At 41.3% G+C, this 25,695-nt stretch overlaps 1 protein-coding gene across 2 annotated transcripts; it reads left to right on the forward strand.

Annotated features, from left to right (window-relative positions):
• The first annotated feature begins 122 nt into the window (after positions 1-122).
• Positions 123-24,875, forward strand: setd3 (SET domain containing 3, actin histidine methyltransferase). Of its 2 annotated transcripts, none has more exons than XM_068595513.1 (13): positions 123-188; positions 6,124-6,242; positions 6,425-6,517; positions 6,637-6,785; positions 7,179-7,251; positions 7,643-7,899; positions 14,470-14,528; positions 16,631-16,745; positions 16,869-16,943; positions 17,969-18,135; positions 19,904-19,989; positions 21,464-21,624; positions 21,900-24,875. In XM_068595513.1, exons 2-13 carry the CDS (start codon positions 6,140-6,142, stop codon positions 22,383-22,385), a joined length of 1,824 nt encoding a protein of 607 aa, XP_068451614.1. In that variant the 5' UTR covers positions 123-188; positions 6,124-6,139; the 3' UTR covers positions 22,386-24,875. The 2 variants fall into 2 exon arrangements, with proteins under 2 accessions (XP_068451614.1, XP_068451613.1); XM_068595512.1 differs by having other exon boundaries at positions 129-188; positions 6,119-6,242.
• Positions 24,876-25,695: the final 820 nt, after the last annotated feature.

Here is a 25,695-nt window from a genome sequence, read left to right on the forward strand (position 1 = left end):
AGAAATAAGCTCCTCCTACGCACCGTATAGGCTGTTCAGCGGGCGTGCAGCCCCACAACCAATTAGAATGACGGAATCTAGGGTCGTTTCTGTGGATGTATTTCTCGACTACTCCAATCACACGCGCGGCTAAGTCAAGATTGGGTTCAGTGCAGGAATAGAGGAACTGCTGCTGTCACTTAAAAAAGGTATGACTGAATCGGTGAAATGTTTATGTTCTGGTTTAGTAAAGCTCTGACTTGGTGTTGAGTGTTATTGTGCATTTATAGACATGCATTTGGTTTAGAGGCATTTGCATTTTTTTCAGGCAAGGTTAGCTAGCCATCAGATCTAGCAGATTAGCTTCCTCTAAAACTCAGACTGATCCTTTATTACTTAACATCATAGCAGCTAACAGCTAGCCTTGGACCGTTTCGTCAGCCTAGCCAGTACAACGTCAGATGAATGAGCTCTGTACCCTGTTCCCCTGCCCACTCTCGGCTCCAATGAAGTCTCCGCTCAGATGGGCGTGATTCCTCCAATGCTAGTAAGCTAAAGTTAGCTGCTGGCCTAGTGGGAAATCCTACCAACGACATGAGGCTAGCTATTAAGGCAACCCTAACTCTTGTTTGGAGGATACACCATTGGCAATGTCTCACTTATGCTGTGTTCGAAATGAAGTCCGGACACTAGTTTAATATATATCGTGAGAATGTCTTATGTTTGGAAAACATTTCAGTGGTCAGTTTTCTAATGAGTAACGTTAGCTACATGCCAGACTTGGTAGAGAGGAGTAGAAATGAGCATTACAGGGACGTTGGTGACAAACTACGTTACACACTGAGACATTAGGTTTGTCGTTGAAGCTGCTCTCGACTGGAATCCAGACGAGAGCAGGAGGCGCGCATTAAAAACTGCGATCATGTCGAACAGTTTTCAGCTGCTTTCAAAGTATACACAGGAAGTCACAGAAAAAATGACTTCCTGTTAGTTCTGAGCTTTAGACTTTGGCTTCTTGTAGTTTACAGATCACGTTTGTATTTTTTTCCCCAAATCTCATTGTAAATATATATTTATGGATTTATGTGTGTGTAGCTGCATCCTTTTTCTTTTTATGTCTGCCTGTGTAATACATTACTACTGTTTTTGATGCATTGTATACATACAATTTTGTATTCAACCACACAGCTATGTTTTATATTACATTTGAGACTAATAGTCAACAATCAAGCATTAAGTATTACAACTACACATAAAATAAAGATTTTTTACAACACGTGGTGTTTGCTGTCAGATCAACGAGCCAATCAGCTCTCTAACAGCCAGGCATTTCCCATCATACACCGGGACTTTGGTTGGTTCTATGACCCATCTACGACCCATAGAACTGTTATGTATTTCATAAAAGGTATGTAATCCACTGATGGCTAGGGTATCCCATCTTAAAGCTACTACGAGGAACTTTATGTGAGTTGTTTTCTCTGAATTTGTGTACCGAGCATGCGTGCACGTTCAGTGCTTTTCTAAACAGGATTTTACGTCCTTTAGAATTTACATTGAGTAAATTTTTTGAGGCCGAATTAAATACTTGAAAGAATAATCAACCTTTGTTTCTTTCTAATGCATTTAATACTCAACTTTTTTATTTATTTATGTGGCTATAGTGGTCCCATAATATGACATGAGTTTAAAGTGAATTGCAATCTCTCCTGTGTACGGTGTTCTGTGGCTCTTACACTTTCTGTCATCTTAAATGTTCACAATACAGTTTGTTAGTGTGCTTTAGCGTTTCGGGAAATAATGCAATGGATGTGCTTGTAGCTCGGTGCTGCATGAAAGTATAAACAAAGCTTTAGTAAAGCAAACTGTAATGCAGCAGGGTCTGACCAACATATTGAAAAAAAAATAACTGAACGAGTTCATTTTTTGAAGCTGTGAACTTGGTTCAAAATTTTGGATTATGGACTATGAACTGAACTAGTTCATGTAGAAAGTGAACTTTCCCAACACTGTTTGTCATTAGCATATTGATTACTTGGTAAACTAAAGCCATGTTCATTTTAATACTAATTTTATTTGTATACAGTACACTTCTTACAGCAGTGAGAGTAGGACGTATGTATGTCCACACAAAAGTACACCTTGATTATTCGCAGCTTTTGGAATGTCAAAAAAGTCATTTTTAAAAGTTGTATTTTAAATATTTGCATGCATGTCTGCTTATGACAAGGGAAATACAGTTAAATTACCCCAAAATGTCCTGTTAATTCCAGATAATTCCCGTGGAAAGTCTCCAACTTTGAATATTCCCAGAATTTTGCAACCCTACGCAGGACACTCGGCATCTGAAACACTGCCGTTGTGCTATAACACGTTGCGGAGCACCGATAAGAAAATGTGGAGGGAACTTGGCACATTGCTGGTAGCACCCTGTTAGCCTAATATTACTTCTTTCTGTAGCCTGTCCTATGTGCTTTGTATGTTTGTTTTAACATTCAACAATGTAATATAGTTGTGCCGACGATAGTATAACAAACAGAATCTTACAACGAGCGATTGACACCAAAGATAGCAGAACTGCTAATCTAAGATAACAGTTTCATTTTGTTCATCTCACCGCAATAATTTTTTTGCAACAAAATGAGATTGTCAAGCAGATAAACTGACCAACAGTGTCGTAGATTTTGCATGTACCTAACAAACTGAACAGTCTACATTTTTGCGTCGGCGAGGGGGTGTGGCTTAGCTCCCTGCAAACAGTTATGATTGCCGTACTCCATCATATTTCTGCTTTATACTTGTTGTGGAAATCCCCAAAAACGTTGGAACATCAAACACCCTCGTTCAGTTCAGTTCAGTTAAAGGTTTCCATGGACAAAGGTCACTGAGGAGTAGCAGGTATGATTGTAACCTGTGCTTGTATGCTAGGATAGTGGCTGTCTGAAGTTCTGGTCTTCTTGTAAATGACCACATTGACAGCTGCTCATGAATATCACTGAGCAGCTGCCTGGTGTGCAGTTGAGAGGGAGACGATCACAGTGGGGCTGTGTGTTTGGAAGTGTGAGATGGTTGAGTCCTTCTTTTAGGGAGCTTGAGCCCGGCTGCCATAAATGGCCTCAACTTGTGTGTGTGTGTGTGTGTGTGTGTGTGTGTGTGTGTGTGTGTGTGTGTGTGTGTGTGTGTGTGTGTGTGTGTGTGTGTGTGTGTGTGTGTGTGTGTGTGTGTGTGTGTGTGTGTGTGTGTGTGTGTGTGTGTGTGTGATCACTTGACAATTCACGTACACTGAACTGTATATTGGTAGCTTAGTTGACAGAGTATTATACTAGTCTTTAATAATGAAAAGTAGTGATTGATACTTAAGTTCTTCCTCTATAAATTCAAAACAGTCACATTTTGGGGAAAGTACAAGGTTGCAGGTCTTGCACTTTCTCTCTCACATCAAATTTACTTTAAAATGATCACTTGCAAGTCAAAGTTTATTAGAATATGGGTAAATAAATACGTTTGTTCTCGGTCTCGTTGTCCCGCTTGTAGCTCTGCTGCTGGCTGAAGTCTGTCATACTGGAGAGCGTTTATGCTTTTGTTCATTTACAGTTTCTGTGTGAACTTCACTATAGTTCTGCAGAATAAAATAAGCATTAAAAAGAAGAGGAAAGTCCTCTGTTTTGTGTCCGTCGTCTCCTCAAAGACGCAAACCCTGACTTCAGACGTATCCTCATATGGCATAATTAGATTGATGAAACTGCTGTGACATGGTAGATGTGGTTCGCAGAGGTGCACACCTCCTGAACATGTAAGGATTGATTGGACATTACAGCCGGGTTTCCTGGAGTAGCATCTCATATCCTATTATAACAACACACCTTAATAATTCAAGGTACAGGGGTTCCTCATCATCCAACTCTTCTGTAATTTGTTCTCCATCCATGGAAACTAATGGCTTTATTGAATCATGCTTATCAAACACCACCTGACAAAGGATTTGAAAACCACGGGTCCAAATCACATCTTTGCAATCAACTGCAGTATTATGGAAGCCTGGTGTGTGTGCAAGAGGGGCCTGCAACAGCCGACACAGTTGTAATGTATATGGGAGTCTAAATTTGTAATAACAAACCCGTGTCTGCGTGTCAATCAAAAAAAGTGGCAATGTAAAAGTGCTCACAGCAAGGTCTGTGAATTGTCTTCAGTAACCAGGCCATGGTTTATGAACAGAGACGTTGCTGTTGAGTTCCCTTTGTGCCATATTGTCCCATTATACAGACCCACCAACTCTCACGCTTTCGCCGTGTGACACACGCTTTTTCATGTTTTCACACGCTCAGACGCCACACAACCAATATCTCACGCCAAAAAAAAAGTCTGGGGCGCGTTCGTTCCTTTTCAAACTCCCTGACGACAGATGGCGCTGAAGAGCGCATCTGTAAACCTATTCGCTGCATAGACATCCTGTTTACCCCAAACAGACGGTCCCGCGACTGTGTCCGCAACTGTGGGACCGCCGGCAGAGAGGAGCAGAGAGACGGAGGTATCAGGGCTCTCAAGTCTCAGGCATTGAACGTGACTGTCACTCATTGGTCTTAAGTCACGCCCACCCGACACACAGCTGTTCGCTGCGGCGCGTATTCTCCCCCACCCCCCCCCTCCCGTCAACAAAATCTCACGCCTACGTTTTTTGAAAAGTTGGCAGCTCTGCATTATAGTTCAAGAGAAGACCTCTCTATGGCCAATACTCATGTGGGTCAATGCTGACAGCATTAGTTTAGGGCTGCAACAAACGATTATTTTAATAATCGATTAATTGGTCGATTATTTTTTCTATTATTCGATTCATCGGATAATAATAATAATAATTTTAAAGCATTAATTTGCAACCTTTTATTACAAAAACAGAACTAACAGTGCAACAAATCTTAACAATAAAGAATTCATAAAAAAATACAAATCAGAAAACCTAACAGGATTTGTCAGAACTTGTTATCTACACTCACAGACATGCGCACACACTCACACGCATGCACAGACAGACAAACACACACACACACACTCTCACAGACATGCAGACACTCACACACACACTCACAGACATGCAGACTCACAGACACACACGCACACTCACAGACCTACACACTCAGAACTCAGAGAACAAGAGATGATATTCCAGAAGTAAACACTCAATGTATCAACGGATAACTTACGGACTGCACTTTACCTAAACAAAGGGTGTTAATTAGATATCAAACTACAAATCCCAGCAGCACTTCCTCTGCATGAAGCCACATAATATCGGACTGTTGATCGCAGGTCTGCGTTCTGCACCTCATAGGAGATATTTACGCGTTGCTTCTTTTCTTTTGGATAGCTATTTTTAATCCACTTTCACCTTTTTTGTAAGAAATTGACGTTTGGAAAAATGTTTCTGTCGTTATTTGCATTTGTTGTAATCTTTGTATAATCATACAAACTTTATGACTCAGTTACCCAAGTATGGCCTTTATTCATTGTGCAAGCTTGAAGTTGACCAAATCTCTAAATAAAAAAATAAAAAATCTGCGTAAATAATATGTAATGTTCATAAATATGTAAACTTCAAGATAGCCGACTTGGTTTATAAGTCTTTTAGTTCCTGTCATATTAAATGGATGTTGATTGTTCTGCCTACAACTTCTCACACACTAACCCACACACGCTCAGAGACCAAAATACAGTCTGTTTAAGAGGGCGAGCAATGTTTAATCATGTAACTGCATGTTAAACTACTAAACTGAAAATAAGTCAAATTAACAATTTCTTTACAAATGAAATATGTTCTAGACTAATTAGTCTAGATAGAAGTGTGTGTGTGTGTGTGTGTGTGTGTGTGTGTGTGTGTGTGTGTGTGTGTGTGTGTGTGTGTGTGAGAGAGAGTCACTGCACCATGCCAAAAATTCAAAAGCAATCCTAAGATTGGGAATAAATTGATTATTATCAAACGTTGATATTTTTCTGTTCTTCCAAAATTGGGTGGCATCCTAAATTTACTAATTCTTGCGTTTGATTAATAATTGAGTTATTAATTATTGGTACATATGTAGGAATTGATGAATTATTAAATCTGCTTCAAGAAATAAAACCACAGTTAACGGTAATGTCTTCTCAGCCCAGTTGTCCATCCAGCGCCATGGGAAAGAAGAGTCGAGTGAAGATTCAGAAGTCCGGCTCAGGAGCCAGCACGGTGGTTTCCCCAAAGGAGATGATGAATCTGATCTCTGAGCTGCTGCAGAGTATGTTGACTTCAATTTTTACACCCTCTGCGCCTTCATAATCCACGCCAAACAACAACAACATGATAAAGTTTGGATGTGTATGTTTTTATCTCAACGTGTCATGGGTGCAGTTTGAGCTGGCTGTACTGTTATTTTAGAGCGATATAGTTGAGGTGTTTATGGTCAGCATTCTTCCCCAGAATGCAGCAGTGCTGCACCATCTGCTGGTAAAGAGTGGGAGGAGTACACCCAGATCAGAGGCCTGGTGGACAAGATTCGCAAAAAACAAAAGGGTAAGCACACAGTATTATAAGTAACGTTAAGTGATCCGCAATATTCGACTTCATGTCATGTAAAGTCAGATATTAGTTTATAAGTGTAAATAATTTTCCACCATTGTTGCTGTATTCAGGTATGTCGATAGTGTTTGACGGCAGCAGAGAGGACTACTTTCCAGACTTGTTGTCCTGGGCTCAGGAGAGCGGGGCGTCCTGTGACAGCTTCAGTGTGGCCAACTTTGGAACCGAGGGCTACGGCTTGCGGGCCACCAGAGACATCAAGGTGAGGTCAGCCCTGCGGCGGTCACTTCTATTCTTGAGGTTCCCCCAGGACTTACACCTCTTCATTGACTCCTGGTGTTGAATAGAATCAACCTCAACCTTTTACTTAATATTCAACTTACCAACTAGGCTCTCTGCAGACTTTAAAGCAGCGGTCCCCAACCACCGGGCCGCAGAGAAAAAAAGAATAAAAATAAATAATCAATGGTCTATAATATTTTGCCCACTTTGACACCTCGTATTGCAAGATATGAAACAAGTTGGAATGCAAGCGCAGCTTCTGCTGCCATGGCGGACAGCAAACCAACCTGAGAAACAGAGATGAGGTTGGATTCTACCCAACCTAAAACAGCCTTGCCTTGTTTGTTCTTTGTTTGTTTGTGTGTGTATGCAGGCAGAGGAACTATTCCTGTGGATTCCCAGGAAGATGCTAATGACTGTGGAGTCGGCCCAGAACTCTGTACTGGGTAAGGATTTCAGATGATACGTTTATAGACAGACAGATGGAACCAAAAGCATGATCCTCCTTTTTGTGGCATATTTTTTTAAATACTGTTTTAAATGTCTTGGTTACATATAAACATTGTTTAAACAGCATTTCAATAACTATTACAGTGTGAAGATTGTCCTAACCACACATGCAAATTTACTGTAGCAATTTAATTTTTGGAACTTTTTTGAACATAGTCATACACCTGGAATTTGCCAAATCACTTCCTCTGAAGTTTGATCTTTTGTCCACCACGTGTTTTCTGTGACATTTAGTCATTTCCCACCTGTATGACAACAATTTGACAAGATTTCCAGTGTGCTCCGATTCCATTCTTCTATCCTGTAACCGGTTGTAAACTGTCTCAGGTCCTCTCTACAGCCAGGATAGGATCTTACAGGCCATGGGCAACGTGACACTGGCCTTTCACCTTCTGTGTGAGAGGGCCGACCCCGCTTCATCCTGGTTGCCGTACATCCGCAGTCTTCCTCAGGAGTACGACACACCGCTTTTCTACCAGCAGGAAGAGGTGCAGGTGCTTCTGGGCACACAGGCAGTGCAGGACGTGCTGAGCCAGTATAAAAACACGGCACGCCAGTACGCTTACTTCTACAAACTGGTACAGGTGGGCAAAAGCACTGAACACACAGACACGTACACGTACACATGTATAGATACTATTAATCCAGACCATTACTAGATAAAGCACAGTAAACATGTTTTTTGAAAAAAATGGATAATCCTTTATTAATCCCGTAGTGGGTGAAGAATATGTCTAAGAATCCCAGGTGGTCGTGAGGAAAGAAGCCCCGAAATTAATAAGTTATAATAAAAAGATTTAATAAAAGATTAGTGATTTTTGGTAGATACAACACTTGATCAAGGCCCTCTAAATCTTCACCAGAACTACGGACTGCAAGCAGTTAGCTATCGTCCCGACTGTCTAAGACCAAAGAGAGAGACAGTAATGAGCGTGTGAAATGCTGCACATTCGCTAAGCTTTTCATTGTAAATAGAAAAAAAGCTTTCTGTGGCTCGAGCACGTTTCCATCACAAATTCTGTCATTGTATTGTGTGTGCGCGTGTGCGCGCAATAAACACATTTTCCGATTTTAAATTCTTCACAATACAAATCCCCTGCAATCAGCATGTGGCCAGCAGGACCTTGGCTGGTGAGGAGTTACAGTATTTATCCATCACTTAACAGCCTTAACTCATCATAAAACACACTTCATTTGAACTCGATAGTGTTAGAAAAATTGTTTCTCCACACCGGTTGTAAAATCATTAATCAGGCCATTTATTCCTTGCAAAAAAGGAGCCAGAGATACAACATAATACTTAACAAATTGCATACCCAAGTCTACTCCCTGAACGGTGGGAGAGTCTCCCTTGTACTCAATTCAGTTCATTTTGTACAGCCCAAAATCACAAATACAAGATTTGCCTCGGAGGGCTTTACAGTCTGGACACATAACATCCCTGTCCCAGCACCTCACATCGGATTAGGAAAAACTCCCCCAAATAAAGATAGTGAAAACCCTTTCACAGGAAAAAAAAAGGGGAAGAAACCTTCAGGAGAGCAACAGAGGAGGATCCCTCTCCCCGGATGGACAGAAGCAATAGATGTCATGTGACCAGAATGAACAACGTAACAAAGCTACAGCATGTTACATTAATATGACAAAAACTATTCATATAATGAACGATAGGCATGGACTGCAATCCAGATAGCCACAGTCCATCGTAGCATGGTGGGGGGGGACAGGTCCGTTGGTGGCTCTCACTTTTTCAGAGGCTGACTAATAAATTTGCAAATTACAATGGAGAAAACTCCCACCAGATCACCCTACTGGTCTTGGTTGTGTCATACTGTTTGTATTCCAGATCCTGAAGCAGGCCCAGCACAGCCCGACGCCAAAACATGAGCGCAGAATGATTCTTTTGATATGAATTTGATTTAAAAAAAAGGCACCACCACTCTTGTTTGCTCTCAGCAGCTCAGGTTCTAGAAGCCTGGAGCGGCCTCTCTTCGACTGAATCCAAGTCGGACAAAACACTGCATGATGTGCACTGTAAAAAAACTTGTCATGTTTTGATGATGTCATTTCACTGTTAGAAATGTAACAAGTTTGCAACGCAAGCAATGGAAACAAGGATGTTTTTGAAAAGCATTGCGTCCCATAGCATCGAGCAATCTTTCTTGCCTTCAATTACACATCACGTCAATGTTTAAGATCCTTTTTATTGAATTCTATCCACCAGGATCTCAGATGTGAGCTTGTCTTTGTTTCAGTATTACAGAGCGACACCACTCAATATGGCAGCCTGCTACCACTCACTGAACCCAAGGCAAACACTATCGTTTTTTGTTGCATTCGGCAACAAAGAGCACTTTAGCTGCTGTTGTTCCACTTTTGTTCCACTTTATTTTAACAGTTTTACTCTCAATATACATGAATATAGTAGTTTATGTCCTCAAGAAAATAGTAGAAATGTGTATACCTGAGAGTTAAAAAAACAATGATGTAAGCGTAGTGAACCAGGATAATGTTACATTTTTACACACACACACACACACACACACACACACACACACACACACACACACACGTGGTAGAGCTGAATCTTCCGATTAGCTCGCTAATTGAATAAAAGCAGTTGGAAGTAAAATGGTGAAATAGTGTTGTCAGTGCAGCAAAAATCCTTCTCTTACTAGAAGTAGCTCCATAATACTACAGTCTATTTGCTAAAAGAGGCAGTAATTTCCTAATGTTGTCTGAGCCCTTTGGCTTCAATCCCCTCATTACTGTGGTGAGCAACAGTGCTAATAAAAACCAGTTCAGTCTGAAAGACTCTACTCATACCAGGAGGGGGAGACACTAGCCAGAATAATAGATTTCAAGTAACCACGGTTTAGATCAGTGATTCTCAAGCTCTGGTTTGTATGTCGTAATACTTTGTGTCCTGAAGATGCACTTTTGGGTGTTTAATTTAAATGCAGCTCATTGAGTGTCGACGGGAATAGTTCCCTCCCTCGCATCGCCACCAGCTGGTCGTTTTGGTTTGTCATTAAACTTGTTTTTGTGTTGGCATACGTACTCTGTACACTGCACCATCTTTTCATTAAATACATTTAGGAAGTTGAGAATGTGCCTTGATTTGGGTCTCAGCTGGTCATTAAGGGGTGACAGTGGGTCCGGGAACCAGACCAGTTAAGAACCACTGGGTTCATTTTTGGAAACTGAGCAACACATTTAATCTGAAGAGGAAGTGAAAGCAGAGTTTAACTAACAATGGTCTTCTCTATTTTCATTAGTGAACTAATGGTCACTATTATTTTCCTCCGCTTGAATATAAACACGTTATCCTCACAATTTGATGTTTGATAAGTAATTATAGAGTATTGTATTTAATTTCTTCCTTAATTTAATGTTTTAAATTAAAATGTCTTTTACTTATGTGCGGCGCAATGTTTAGCCTCTGTACCACTGTCTGAATTCTAACATTTCATACATATCTTGTGGACTGCTGATGACAAAAACTAACTCTAGAACAGTCAATGACCATGTCCATCATCCCTTTTAAATAAATAAAATGCATTTACATATGAATCTCAGGTGTACCCTTTTACATCTAAATCAGTTTATGAACTTTTCAAATGATCATTCAAAGAATTTTTCCTTCCAGTAAAGTGCCAAGAAATATGAGATATAGACAATGATTACCAGGCCCAAGCAACACATATCGAGATAGTTGTATCCAAATATGCTAATGGTGAAATGACAGCTGTGCTTTGATCAGAAATCACCACTATTCTTCTCTCTAAAGTCCTCTGGTATCAAAGAAGCACTGAAAAATTAATTGTATTTGTCAGGTGTTTGTTGTAATTGGATAATGTACAGGCTATGGTGTGAATGATTTGCACGTCAAGATAACAGGCATGTTTTCTTTTAAAGATAAATGTGTTGCTTATCCTCTTTGCAATGTTATTTCATTGGACTGCACTGGGTGGCAGTGTCGCATTCTAAATGATTTGATGGCTGAGGTAGAAGAAGAATCCCAGCACTTAGTTACTGACCCAGTGCTCTTTGTTTCAATGCGATCATGATTGATGTTAATTCTCAGGGTGCCATGGAGACCCTATGTCTGACTCATTGTCTTATTGTTGGACTATACTGCTCATTGTCTTACTGTTGGACTATAGTGCTCACTGTTGGACTATAGTGCTCACTGTTGGACTATAGTGCTCACTGTTGGACTATACTGCTTACTGTTGGACTATACTGTTCACTGTTGGACTATACTGCTTACTGTTGGACTATACTGTTCACTGTTGGACTATACTGCTTACTGTTGGACTATACTGTTCACTGTTGGACTATACTGCTTACTGTTGGACTATACCGTTCACTGTTGGACTACACTGTTCACTGTTGGACTATACTGTTCACTGTTGGACCACACTGCTCATTGTCTTAGTATTGGACTTTACTTTCATTTTTACACCCTCTTTGCCATAGTAAAAAACAATCTATCAAACAAGCCATCAATACATTATCTTTAAATGATGAATTAGGTGATGTTAGTCGGACAAATACACGTTATAATGTAGTTCTCACATGAAGCGTACATTTTATTTTTTTTTAAAGTTGTTGTGCTTCTTTTTATTTAACTTGAACATTGCACACAGGACAACATCGACTTTCTCTTGTTCTAGTAGAAGTAGAGATGATGCAAGTAGGAAAGCGTGGCATGTTTCTGAAACCAAGTGCTTGCAACATATTCATATTTCATATTTACTGCAAGTGACCTTAATGGCATTGCCCATTATTTGTGGTACAATATAGAGAAAGCATGGACGTTTTACTTGTCGTCATATAAATGCAAGGTCCACAAAGGAAAAAAAAAACATGTGTTGTTCCTTGTTATTGTAAAAGAAGTGAGGCTTTTTGAGCAACAATGAGATGTTTAATAAGAAAATGCACTTACAATGTGTGTATATTTTTATTTAAAGAAATACATGAATAGGTATATAAACATTCTTACTAATGGGGTGGTGGAAAAATCCATAGCATTGCGATATTTTGCATGGCAATATTGTATTCATACACAAATGCCAAGTATCAATCTTTTATTATAAACTATTAATATTGGAAATAGAAATTCAACCTTGCGTTATATGTTTGCGTATATCTTACCGTTGTCCATGTGTCTGTGTGAGAGACTGAGCAAACCAACACACTGCATAGACAGTGAAACACTGTCAAACCCATTTTAAATATACAAAAGAAAATTAATATGTGCCAGTCATTGTTGTTATTGTTGCTGGCCTCCACAAATACATCAATGTATGGGAAACACTGTTGTCTAATCTGGATGTCTAGTCATGTGTACAGTGTGTTAAACTGTTCGTTCGGATGCTACACACACACAGCTTTGTGTTGCACTTTGCTTGAGATGGAGACTAAACATGGAGGTGTGTGTGTGTGTGTGTGTCCTGTTTCCTCTTCTTTGATACGTCTCTTTTCGTAACACACACACACACACACACACACACACACACACACACACACACACACACACACACTCCTTCTCGTATAGCTCCCAACTCTGTGTCCCCCCTACATCCTCCTCCTCCTCCTGCCCCTCCTTCTCCTCCTCCTCTTCCTCCTCCTCAGATGACCGGGCTGGAAAATTAGCTTGTCACATTGACTTTGCATTGAATTGACCTGAATGTACCTTCCTCAAAATCCCCTCTCGCTCTCTTCCCCGCTCGCCTCCCCCTGCCTGTCCTGTGTGTTGGAGGTATGATCAGCTTCACAGACTGATACATGCTGACGTATAGCGACAGGCACAACCACTGCTGACATTCCCCGAAACAATGAGATGTGTCTCCCGCATTTAAGCACTTTCCAACCTACAGTACATGACCTTATAGGAAACAGAGGGGCGTTTGTGACTATTTAAAGAAATACATATCTGTATTTCAGAGCTAAAATTTAGTCCCTTCCGTTTTCTCCCTGAAAATACTGAACTCAGCTTCTTTGGTACTTTATCGCGGCAATTTCCTTTGTTTCTATGTTAACAGGGCTAGAGTATATCATCACCCATGAGACGGTGATAATATACTCTAGCCCGGTTAACAGGAGGGAGGCAGGGCCCAATGCAGAGCTGGTCCAGCTCATACCTGACATGGAGGTCATTGAGACCATTTGCATCCCAATTATTAATATCTTTACTTTGGGAAAGCAACCTCTTTGAATTGTGTTTGGTACTATGTGACACAGGGTTATTATTGATAACAAGATTCAAATTCATCAAAAACAATTAGATATTTTAGGGGTTCAGGGGCCAGCACTGTCGCCTCACAGGAAGAGGAACCTGGGTTCGGTTCCTGGTCTGCGCGGTCCTTTGTGAAGTTTACACGTTCTTCCCCGTGGCTGCGTGTGTTCTGCGGGTTCTCCGGCTTCCTCCCACAGTCCAATGACATGCAGTTCAGATTAAGTGCTGACTCTAAATGTCCCGTAGGTGTGAGCATGAATGGTTGTCTGGACACCTCTTCAGGGTCAACCCTGTGGATAATTGTATGGAATTCATACAATTATCCACCCCATCTTGCGTCTAACTCAGCAAAAAAACAATTGTGCATACATCCTATAACTTCAAACTATTCCTTTTTTATACAAATGTAGTGTTTGGTTTGGAAAGTGGTCGGCGACACTGTAAATATAACGTAGTTAAAAGCCTTAAAATGAGCTAATTCAGCTGTACAGTGATGTGAAGTTGACCAACGTGGTATCAGTGTATCTAAATGTGAGCAGGGCATCACTTCCTTTCATTGACTCTCCTCGTCCTCACTCTGCTTACGTCTCTCTTTACTTAGTCACCCCTCCTTCAGTGCTTAAGCCCTGAACAGTTTACTGATGGCTCTGGTAGGAGAAAGCGGTTAAATAGAAGCGCGCACGCACACACACACACACACACATTTCAGATTTATGACGGCTGCTGACGGTCGCCCGGCACTAACTAACTACACATGCATGCTCACCCCACTGGTGGCCTCCTACTTCCAGTCTTTGTTAGGCATCCCTGTCAGGTAGACCCCCCCCAGCATCCCAACATAATGAAATTCCTCATTCTGATTTGTATTTTTTATTTTTTTTTTCCTCTGCCTTCTCCCCCCCATCCACAGACTCATCCTGCCGCCAGCAAACTGCCCCTGAAGGACAGCTTCACGTTTGATGACTACAGGTGTGTCTGTGTGCGTGTGTGTGTGCCCGCAGGCTTGTTTTTTAAATTGTCATATCATCTTTTAACATGTTTGTGTCCTTTCTCAAAGAATATGTTCCTAACAATAATTGTAGTTTATCATAACTTAGGTCTTAAATGGGAAAGTGTGCTCGGATAAAGGTGTTGGTCATCACTCATTTTGATAATAACTAAAATTAAAAAGCCAACTTATTCAAACTTCATTTGAAGAGAAACCAAAAGCAAACAGGAAAGACTGTTTTGCAATTTACATTTTGGTTCATTGGTTAACCGTTGTTCCAGTTCTATTCTTTGAGAATCTCAGTTTGCGTTCTGTATTCCTCATATTATGATTCATTTCAGGGCTGATTCTGATTTTACAGAATAAATACCATTATGAACTTGCTATAGCAGGCTTGCTGAAGGTCAATGTTGAACTGAACAAACAAAGGCATACACTTTCTTTATATTTGGAAAGTTAACTAGAAGGGTTTGTAAACAAGACTTCTCCCTGTGTGAGATTAATGAAAGGGTTCTCTTCTGATGAGCGCTGCTGGCTGGAGGTCACTTATTGAGTAGAAGCAGCAGTGGATCTGTGTGGCCTCCAGCAGCCTGTGCTTTAGGACTCAAACACAAACTGTCATTTTCTTCACTTAATCACAGTTGACTGGAGCCTTTATAATGTAATAATGTGGAGTGTTGTGCTCTACCTCACCCTCCATACTTCAACTTCATCTTGCAAAGATTATAACAACTAAAATGAGCTTTTATACTAATTATACATTGAGTGTAGTGTGTGCATGCAGTACATGTTGGGTGTGTAGTGTGTGCATGCAGTACATGTTGGGTGTGTAGTGTGTGCATGCAGTACATGTTGGGTGTGTAGTGTGTGCATGCAGTACATGTTGGGTGTGTAGTGTGTGCATGCAGTACATGTTGGGTGTGTAGTGTGTGCATGCAGTACATGTTGGGTGTGTAGTGTGTGCATGCAGTACATGTTGGGTGTGTAGTGTGTGCATGCAGTATATGTCAGGTGTATAGTCGCAGCACCAATTTCTACACCCTTTTGTGTTCTGTCGACATGGCACAGAGGAACCCTGAAATGATCAATTATGTATCCGAATCAAGTTTTAGATTAGCTGAAAGAATTCAGAATTGTGTTTGTGAATCATTGAGATAATCTGCTCAAACTATCGGCTTGTTAACATATCAGCAATGACTCTGTGTTTATCAACTAATGTTACCATAACTGATGGAGATGATGGTCAAAAATATAAAACGCATCACCTGAGTAGTAATGGAAATTCTCCATTAAGCTCGGAGTGAAAGTGGGCTGGTGATGAATTATTCCTTAAATCTCTTCCCTCCACTATCTTCCTTCCTCTTTTTTCCCTTCTTCTCAGTTCGCCCCCCACCCCCTCCTTCCTCCTTCCTTCTCTCTTCATCCTCATCTGATGCAAGGCTTCTTTCTCTCTCTGCAACACCACTGTTGGAGTCAATTCACTTCTTTCTCCTATTAATGGTCCTGCTATTGTCCAACGTGATCTCACAGGAATCTATGAAGTGACCACGACCTGTTGATGAGGAACTACGTGTTAGTGACACGGAACATGACCTGGTAGTTATCGCCAGAGTGCAATAGGGCTGCTCAACGAAATGCAGTTTGGAGTCTCATTTGGCTACAAACCACCAAGTGTGTGTATTGTCTGGTGGCACATCAGCTGCTACAAATGTGTCTCTTTCCAGACAGCAGCATGGTAAATAGGGGGTGCCTGGGTGTCTTTTTAATATATTTAGCTCTTTATGGAGACACCTGTTGTCATCATATCACAAAGGCTTCATAAACTTGACTTCAAAATAAGCCATCCTGTCGTCTGTACTGTTAGTAGTCTTTCTCACTGTTCATACTACGTCACTAGCTCTGAGCGTCGCTTATTAAAATGGATACATTTCATGTGTGTGTCCACCATGAAAAAGAATCCTTGTTGAATTTGCGTTGGCAGTCCGTGGTGACGACACAGTATTTCATGCGCTCCTGTGAGACGGGTCGGGATGTCAGTGGAGTAAATGAAACAATAAGGGATTGGGTGATGTTTATGTGACAGGTGGGCGGTGTCCTCTGTGATGACCCGCCAGAACCAGATCCCAACTGAAGACGGCAGCGGTGTCACTCTGGCCCTGATCCCCCTCTGGGACATGTGTAACCACACCAATGGACTGGTAAATTTTCATCTCACTCCCGCTTGTACTTGCATACACTATTGTTGTTTTGATGAACATCAAAATGTATTCATTGAGCGCTGGTAAAGGTTGAACTAAGTAAAATTCGTTGCTGATCTGCAGATCACCACTGGCTACAACCTGGAGGATGATCGCTGCGAGTGTGTGGCACTGCAAGACTACCAGGAGAACGAACAGGTCCAGATACTGTTACTACTACTTAGCTCTTTACTGTCTCAACTGCAATGGATGGTCAACATTTGAACATTTTGACCTGAAGGGAATCAATGCCAAAGTTGCTGCTAACCTCAGTGTTACCCCACTTAGCTGTTGTGTAGTTTAGCATCTTTTTAGACAAACATAACACACACTAGATAATAACATGTTTTGCTAATTTCATACTCATCACACAAGGTAATGTTATGCTGATTGAGCTGGACAGTGAGGTGATCATGTTAGTGTTGGACCAGTGGAAGACTTTCCTCCTATCTGGTCTTCTCCCTCCTCTCAAGGGCACGCTGCAGAAGACACTTGTTCTGCTTTAAATAATCTTTGATTTCTTTGTATGTGTCTTATTGTACAAATTCACATAGGTTTATTACTCTGACAAATGTATATTTCCTGTTAACATCAATTAAAGCTTTATGGGAACTCTGGTGAAAATAAAACACAAATCATATACATCTTAAAACTAATTGTAAGAAAATAGTAGGAGTGACAAAATCCATAGAAATAACTTTACAATGTCTCATGATATGGTCCTTACGTCCAGGGAATCGGCCGCAGCCAGAATTAGGTCATAACTTAAAGTCCTGGCTACACAAAGTCTCTTTTAGTATTTTTCATACATGTATATTTCACTTGAAGGTGCAAGATACAGGCTAGGGAGCGTTCAATTGTCTCTCAGCACGTTGACAGAGAGTCAGCAGCTCACAGCTAATGGTGCTCACCGTAAAAAGGTTAAATTTCTGATTGAGCTAATAGTGTTTACCAAGGGCACCGGAGGATGGGTGCTTTGCTTCCACAAGAACGGCCTAGTTTGGACCGGCGTTATCAGCTGTATGTAAGCAGAACAGAACAGACTCACGCCTTCATCCTTCACATAGAGTCATTTGCTGCTTGACCTGTAAATAAAAGGATTCAAAAGCTCCTGCTTCAAAGAAACCGCCAGCAGGTCAGGTGATGATAATGTTGTTAATGGTGATGGTTTATTGTCCCTGTAGATTTACATCTTCTACGGCACACGATCCAATGCCGAGTTTGTCATCCACAACGGCTTCTTCTTCCAAGACAATGCCCACGACAGAGTGAAGATCAAGCTGGGCGTCAGTAAGAGCGAACGCCTCTACGCCATGAAGGCCGAAGTGCTGGCGCGAGCCGGCATCCCAGCGTATGTTGAACTCCTTTTCTCCAGAGGGGGTCCATGACAAACAGTCCTCCTCTTTTCTGTCTGCTACTAATCATGTCTGCTTTCAGATGGGAATAAATGTGAAGACTCAGCCAGAAGGTTTTTTCTCTTCAGTTGTTAATATGGGTCAAGGAAGGCTTCAGGTTCATGACTAACTCCAGCTTTATTTTGCTGAGGTGCACTTTAGACTCCATGAACAGTAGGCCCCCCCCTTGGCGTAATTGAAACGCATACTATAAATGTTGCAGCAGGTTTCTTTTCTTTTTTTTTCTCCCACCACCCCACCAAGTATCAATTTGCCATCCGCCCCAACACTGTAATCACCAAGAAGCTTAATCATTTTATCATTAGCCTCTTAATTGTATGCAGCATTCTCTGCTCTGCAATTTTAATCAGACGCCTTTTAATCTCTTATTGATGACAGTCTAAATCTCAACAGTGGAAATTAAATGAAACAATCCCTGTTGTTGCCGCGACGCTCTATTAAACTGACAGATCTGCTCATAGATCATTTTCAAAGGAAACAGCAACCGGTTCAGTGTCGTGCCTCTCTGAGATGTTACTGTCGTCAGACTCTTTTTCCAACATGGAAATCACTTTTTTACGCCTTCATTTCTTTTTGATAAGTGGAATTAAGTAAGCATATTTGACTATTCATATTCAAATTTGTAATTTTGTTCTTCTTGCTAAGTCTACAAAAGACCCTGTACATTACAGCAGCAGTTCTCACAAAGGGTTGACTTTCCTGCTGGAGCAGTGGGCAGATCCTTTCTATGGGCGGGAGGTGGGCGGCGTAATAATGTCAACCATGTGCCAACATTTGGGAATATGTTGTCCTCTGTGTACGGTTATGACGAGGAATAGATTTTACTGAGGCCTGAACCACACTGCTTTGAAATACTCCTCGGATTGTGAAAGTCAGCAGAGTGACAGGAAACTTATGAAAGTAGTATTATCTTTAGAGACAGAAGAATGACAAGAGTTTAATTTATTAGAATCAGTTGGATGTTCATGTAGAGATGGTCATACATGTTACATTTGCAGATCATCTGTGTGAAAATTCAGATTGGTTCTTTTTTTCCCCCTGTTTGCCAAAGTAAAAGACAAACCAATTAAACAAACTAAAAAAGATGGATTTGGCTCAGGAAAAACCTTCAACGATACACTTGTTATTGTAAGGCTTTGTTTTTTGTTGTATCTGCCTCCTCATTTCAAACGATGATAATGTCAAGAAGCGGTTCACCATTTTGAGAAATCTGCTTATTTGCCTTCTTTTCTTGAGGATGACGATGTCGATCTCATAATTGCATTTAGATTGGTGAAGCATCAAGACTAATCGGGGGGTAAACGTCTAGTTCTGTTTAATAAGGGAGAAGTATGCATGCCAACAGCTCTAAAGCTCACTGATGAACATGTAGCATGTGGTCTCTCTCAGTCAAACAGCTTGTGATTTAAAGGAGAGTAACATTGTGGCACTAAATCTTGGTGGCAGTTTATTAATTCACCCGGTGGTTTTAGATACATAGTAAGATGCTCTTTAGTTAAAGCAAATTGTGAATCCAGTAAATATGCATTTGTCAGTCATAAGACTGATATCAATCTTCTCATCTTAAGGGTGCAAGCAATATCTGCAGTTGTTTTGCTGCTGTCCTACATGTGTTCATATGTAAACAATTCACACATTGTCTTTTTTTATTCTTGGATGTATATATTGATTTATTGTTCAAATGTTTGTATGTTTTGTTTTCAGGTCCTGTATCTTTGCTCTGCACTGTAATGAACCCCCCATTTCAGCTCAGCTCCTAGCCTTCCTCAGAGTCTTCTGCATGACAGAGGGTAAGACTCTCTCACTCACTCACTCACTTTCTCACTGAGTGAAATACCAGCAGCAGGACATTACCCATGGAACCTCAAAGCCACAAACATGGCAGCACACCTGAAACAAAACACGCCACAGTTTCCGTTGCTCCTCCGGGACCGCTGTAGAATGACTGCTTCCTCTGCACATCAGAGGAGGAAGAAGAAGAAGAGGAGGAGGAAGGGAAAGAGCGAAAGAGCAAGGCCTGTCCATTCTTTGGCTGGTTAATTGATCAAGGCAGGCCACCAGATGTGTGGAGGGAGCAATCCACCAGGGGATTTACAATATTCATCGGCGTGTATGCAGAATGGCACCGGCGTCATAAATCCCAACCACACAAGGCCACATCCTCCTCTTGTCACAGGGCTCATCTTCAGGACCCGCTTGATATATTATTCCCATTTTTTTTTTTTTGCTGCATGTTAATTTTTAAACTGGCTCACCTGTAGATGTGTGTGCGTGTGCATTGGGGGGAGGCAGCATCTCTTGCCTGCTTGTGTGTTGACATTCCTTAACAGATGTGACATGATGGAATAGTGCGCACACACAACAGAGCAGAGAGCTGTAGTTCTGCTCCTTCACCTTCCATTTAATACATTATTAAAACAAAGTCAAGATTACAATAATCTGTTTAATGACCAACCAAGTTTGATTCTTGTTTTGCTCTCTGGCCCTTCAGCTTCTTTTTCCTTTCCTCTTTGCTGATCCTGCTCCAGTTCAGACTTTAAAAAAAAAAAAAAAAGATGTGAAAAAACAATCTCTTCTTGATTCAACTTTGCCTGTAAAAATAGAACCGGCTTCTCTGGTGTGTGTGCTGTAAATGATTTAGTCCGTTGTGGTAGTAATTAGGTCATTAGGACCACTTCAGAGTGGTAGAGCAGGGTCAGCCTTCAATCAGAGGATCGGTGGTTCAATCCCGTGGTCTGCTAGCTCAGGTCCATGTGTCCTTGGGCTTAAGGGAGTTTTTCTGTGCCAATGTGAGGTGCCGGGACAGAGGATGTCGTATTTGTACAGATTGTAAAAACCCTCGAAAGCAAATTTGTGATTTTGGCCTGAAAAAATAAATTTAATTTAACCCCAAATTGCTCCCGGAGGGCAGGTGGAACCTTACCTGGTAGCCCTGTCATCAGTGTGTGACTGGGTGAACGATGACATGTTCTGTTAAAGGGCTTTAAGTGATCGGAAGACTAGAGAAGATCTAAAAGTACAGTCCATTTTCTATTACCATGAATTCCAAAACTTTGGACCCATGAAGGCCTATACTCTGACGGCAAAGCAGTATGCCTCTGAAATGTTAGTTTTTTTTAAGAGGTTATAACAATAACCTAAATACTGTTGGTCATCAATACGCTAATCGTATGACTTACAGGCGTAAGAAAAAAAAAAATGTATATTGGTTTTGTTTATTTTATTTTTTCAATAAAAGAATGCTAACATTTATTTTGATTCCAGAGGAACTGAAGGACTACCTGCTGGGAGATGGAGCGGTCAATAAGATCTTCACTCTGGGCAACAGCGAGTTCCCTGTCAGCTGGGAGAATGAGATCAAGTTGTGGACTTTCCTTGAGACCCGAGCTGCTCTGCTGCTGAAGACCTACAAGACCACCACACAGGTCAGTCCACTGGAGTTTAAGTTTAAAGGATTTAATCAATACGACGGTTCGATGGCCACGATCATACCATTATTGGATTAAATATTCCGGAACGGCACAAAAATGATAAGCTGCAGCTACCCCAATTCTGAAGTCTGAAAGATGAGTGTTTTGAAGATCTGATAAGCGCTTTTTGAATATGTGAAGTAGAATTTGTTATGTTTTACTTTTTTTATGATCTTATGGCCCTTCCTCTTTCTTAACCTATTAAAAAAACGGTTCTGGTCTCTTTTAAGGAGGACTGCTCCATGCTGGAGAAACCGGATCTCTCTCTCCATTCCCGCGTGGCGATCCAGCTTCGGCTGGCCGAGAAGCAGATCCTAGAGAAGGCGTCGGCCAGCGGACGTGCCAAACGTCTGCATTTTGAGAAGAAGCTGGAGGACGGCGCTCCGTTGCCCCGGTATGAGGAAAGCGATATCGCTCTGCTAGAGAATACCGACGTGGATGCAAAGCTTATCCTGCGCAAGCTTGAGGAGGTTGAAGAAGGCCAGGAGATGCAGGTGGAGGAGCACAGTCACCTCCTCAATGGGGAGAAGGATGTGTATGGTATGGAGACGGAGGCTAACGGAGAGCCAGTACAGGAGGAGACTGAGGAGAAGGTCAGAAAACATGCTCATTCAACGTTGGACTCAGTTGACAGTTCATCCCAGAGAGGCCAAAGAGGCGGGGCCAACCTAAGTGCCAGTCGAACTGAAGATGATCCCAAAGAGAACAGTGAATAAATTGATTTCACTTAATGCCACACAGCCCATGCTATTTATTTATTTCTGTGTCTGTTAAATGACTCAGAAATAGAGAAGCTGAAAAAAAAAAAAGTAATTCAAAGTCACAGGAGTTTTCTGACTGTCCGTTCATCCAGCGTGTCTTTCTTAGTTTTACGCTGCTTGAACTTGTCTAAAGATGCTGCCAGTGTGTCTCTCAGCCTTCCTGCAGAACAGCTTTTGAATTTGGAACTTTACATTGAAACAGCTGGAAGCCTACAGGAAAGAATAAAGGGATGGGGGGGCGGCAAACTGGTTCCAGCTGACTGTTCGGTGTAGAGAGAAGAAACGACTAAATGGAGTTAGATGAATGTTTTCTCCACAAAGCCAAAATGTCTCTTATCTTGTGAATTTGTTGGTTTCCGACTGCAGTTTGTCTCTATATATGTTGAGTCGACAATCGTATACATTCTCCAGTGCATTTTGGGATGTGCTGCTGAATTAGGACCGTCACTGCTCCCTACTCCCTTTTTAAAATTAATTTAAACACTTGTTTTCAAATGATGCTAATTATTAAGGTTTGGCATGACGGGCCATAATAGAAACTGGGTTTTTGCTTTCTTAATGAAAATGTTAGTTTTTACCATCAAATTGTACATTTTCTATCATTACTTATTGGCAGGCATCCTTAAGTAACATGGAATAATGTTTTACTATGTGTTTTAATAAGTATATTTATGAATGTACCCAGTTCACGTTGCAGTGGTTATTTGCAGATTTGATGAAAGCCGTTTGCTCCGCTGAGGAAGCAATGGCACGGAAGATGATGACGTCTTTTACGAGTTCTCTTGTTGGAAGCTGTTTGTTCAACTGAATTTCAACATTCAACACTTTTTGTACGAAAAACACGGAAGCAGTGTGTGTAGGATGTTGCTCTCTTCAGTTGGTAACTGTAAGAGTGGCCACAATAACTTAAACTGTGCACTGACATGAAGAGTCACGGCTGCCAGTCAATACATCGTGGAGAGAAACGTGCATCTTTTCTATCAGCCTTATTGTAGGAGATTACACATAAACCATTTACTCAAACCACTCATTTGGTTGTGATTAAGTCATGTGAAATTCCAACGTCGTAAGCTAAACGGTTCATGAAGCCATTACTCCTCCAGTTATGCAGAGACACAAGTGTGTTTATATTACTGTATGTAGCTCAATTCCAATACCTGAATCAATTGGATTGACAAAATATCCTCACCTCAAGGTCCTCCCAATAGTTTTTGGGAGCTTCTGACCCATTTCAGTCTTCATGAAGTTGTTGGTCAAGATGTCCTCACATCACTTGGGTCAGGTGATAGGAAGTATGACTGTTCTGCTGAGTAGCAGAGATCCTTTTACAAGTGATCCATGAGCGAAGTGATGTTTTCACACGTCACATGAGCAAAGGCATTACAATAAGAATGGTACTGGTAACACAAGATTCATGTTGGGCGGTGTAGGAGTTTATTGTGGTACAAAACTGTCACTGGGCAGAGGTAATGCATCTTGCTCTTGACGTCCTCTGACCCAATAACCTTGACTCCTTCCCAGTTCTTTTCCCAGTCAGGGTCAAAGTCACTATTTTCCTGGAGAAAGATCAAGGAGGACGTTTCCATCAGAGACCAGAGGTTTCCACTCCAGCCAATATGCAACCTCCTATCACATGATCAAAGTGCCGTATTTACTGTTGGTCCCATGGTGACATCTCAACCAACTTTAAGGCCACTGAGCCAAAAAGATGTGGTTGAAAGCCCCCGAACACACAGATAAGTGTATCTTTAGTTCAGAGTAACTTGACAAAATAGAGTTTTTGAGCTTCAACACCTTCGGGTGAATACAGCACGACTCAGTAGAGTAGAAGAGTTTCACTGCAGCTTCAGTGACAGTGAGCAGTATACTTGCATAGTATGTGACCTATCCCAAACTTACTCAAGGAATTACTATATTTCTGCTTATGGGCTCTTATTAAAGTTCCTCAGAAGGAAATGACAGCCAGAACTATGAAAATAAAACAATGTATTTTTCTAAATTGAACTTTCTGTCTGCCCGTCTCCCGTTTAAACAGAGTGAACATTCACGATGTTCACCTGACGGAATCATTGTTAGTGGGTTATTTTAGGATGCTAGTGCAATGATGAACCCCAATTTGAATGTATTAAAACCCAGACAACTGTCTCACCTATAACGTATGAAGTGATTATCGACCAACAGTAAAGGTTCCGTTTCCCTTTGGTTGGATGTTCATGAGCACTTCTAATGTGTCACTTGTGTTTCTGTGGCTCGAGCACTTTTCCATCACAAATCTGTTCTTTTAATGTGTGTCTGTGTGTACTTGGTGGGTTTATTGTTCGAGGCTGAACCGGACCCCGTCTGCAGTAGTTCTGGGTCTCTAGCGTAAGGAGACCAGCGTCTATGAAGCTGGCGCTGATAAGGAAACTTGTCCTTAAGCTGTCAGATTAAACACCTCACTGCTCACCTCCTGTGTTCAATGCTGTTTTTCAACCTCTGATCATTCGATCAAGCCACACCCTTTCAGATATGAGGTCATCAGCCTTCTATTATCCCTCTCCTTTTGTTGCGGGGGAAAGGTTTATTTAATGTATTTCCCCCATCTTTGCCCCCTGGCCCTATTACCAATTTATAAAAGAAACATTATCTTGAATCATTTAATTCGGGCCAATTAAATTTTGAAATGCTCCATTCATAATTCATGGCTCTCTAAGATAAAACCCCTTTAATCCTTGAATATATTATAATAATGGGCATTTGGCTGGGCATGTCCAGTATTGTTAGTACTCGCTGTGTCAGTGCTGGGAGCAGGTCTGGGACCAGCACTCCCAAGTAATCCTGCCCAATGAATTATAAACTGCCATCCATATTAATATAGAATGGTCGGGCCGCTCTCATTGTGGGACGGCACCAGAGTGTTTACTGGTGTCGTGCTGGCAATGCTGGGCGGGGGGAGGGATCCGGTTAGAGCTCTTATGTTATGTGAGCGTGAAATAGAAGGTGATGGACAGATGCATTGTTTTATCTCTTTCTGCCATCTGCTCGTTAACTGCATTAGGACCAATGCTTATTGTCTCTATTGTTTAGGTTACCTATTCTAGTGCTTTGCAAAGCCACTTCGTTTAGTACTATCAATTCAGTTGTTCATGTGAAGTTCCCTCTGTATGCACACAGAAGCGTGGTGCTTTGTGTCTCATCATCATGTACATATGCTTCTTCTGTCTGAAGGCCTCCTCTTTCACAAGCACTGTGATGCTGTTTTCATAGCTGGAGACAAAGGCAGCTC

Source organism: Clinocottus analis, unplaced genomic scaffold, assembly GCF_023055335.1.
Source record: "Clinocottus analis isolate CAN_PGR_092001 unplaced genomic scaffold, fCliAna1.0.p SCAF_30, whole genome shotgun sequence".
Taxonomy (NCBI): domain Eukaryota; kingdom Metazoa; phylum Chordata; class Actinopteri; order Perciformes; family Cottidae; genus Clinocottus; species Clinocottus analis.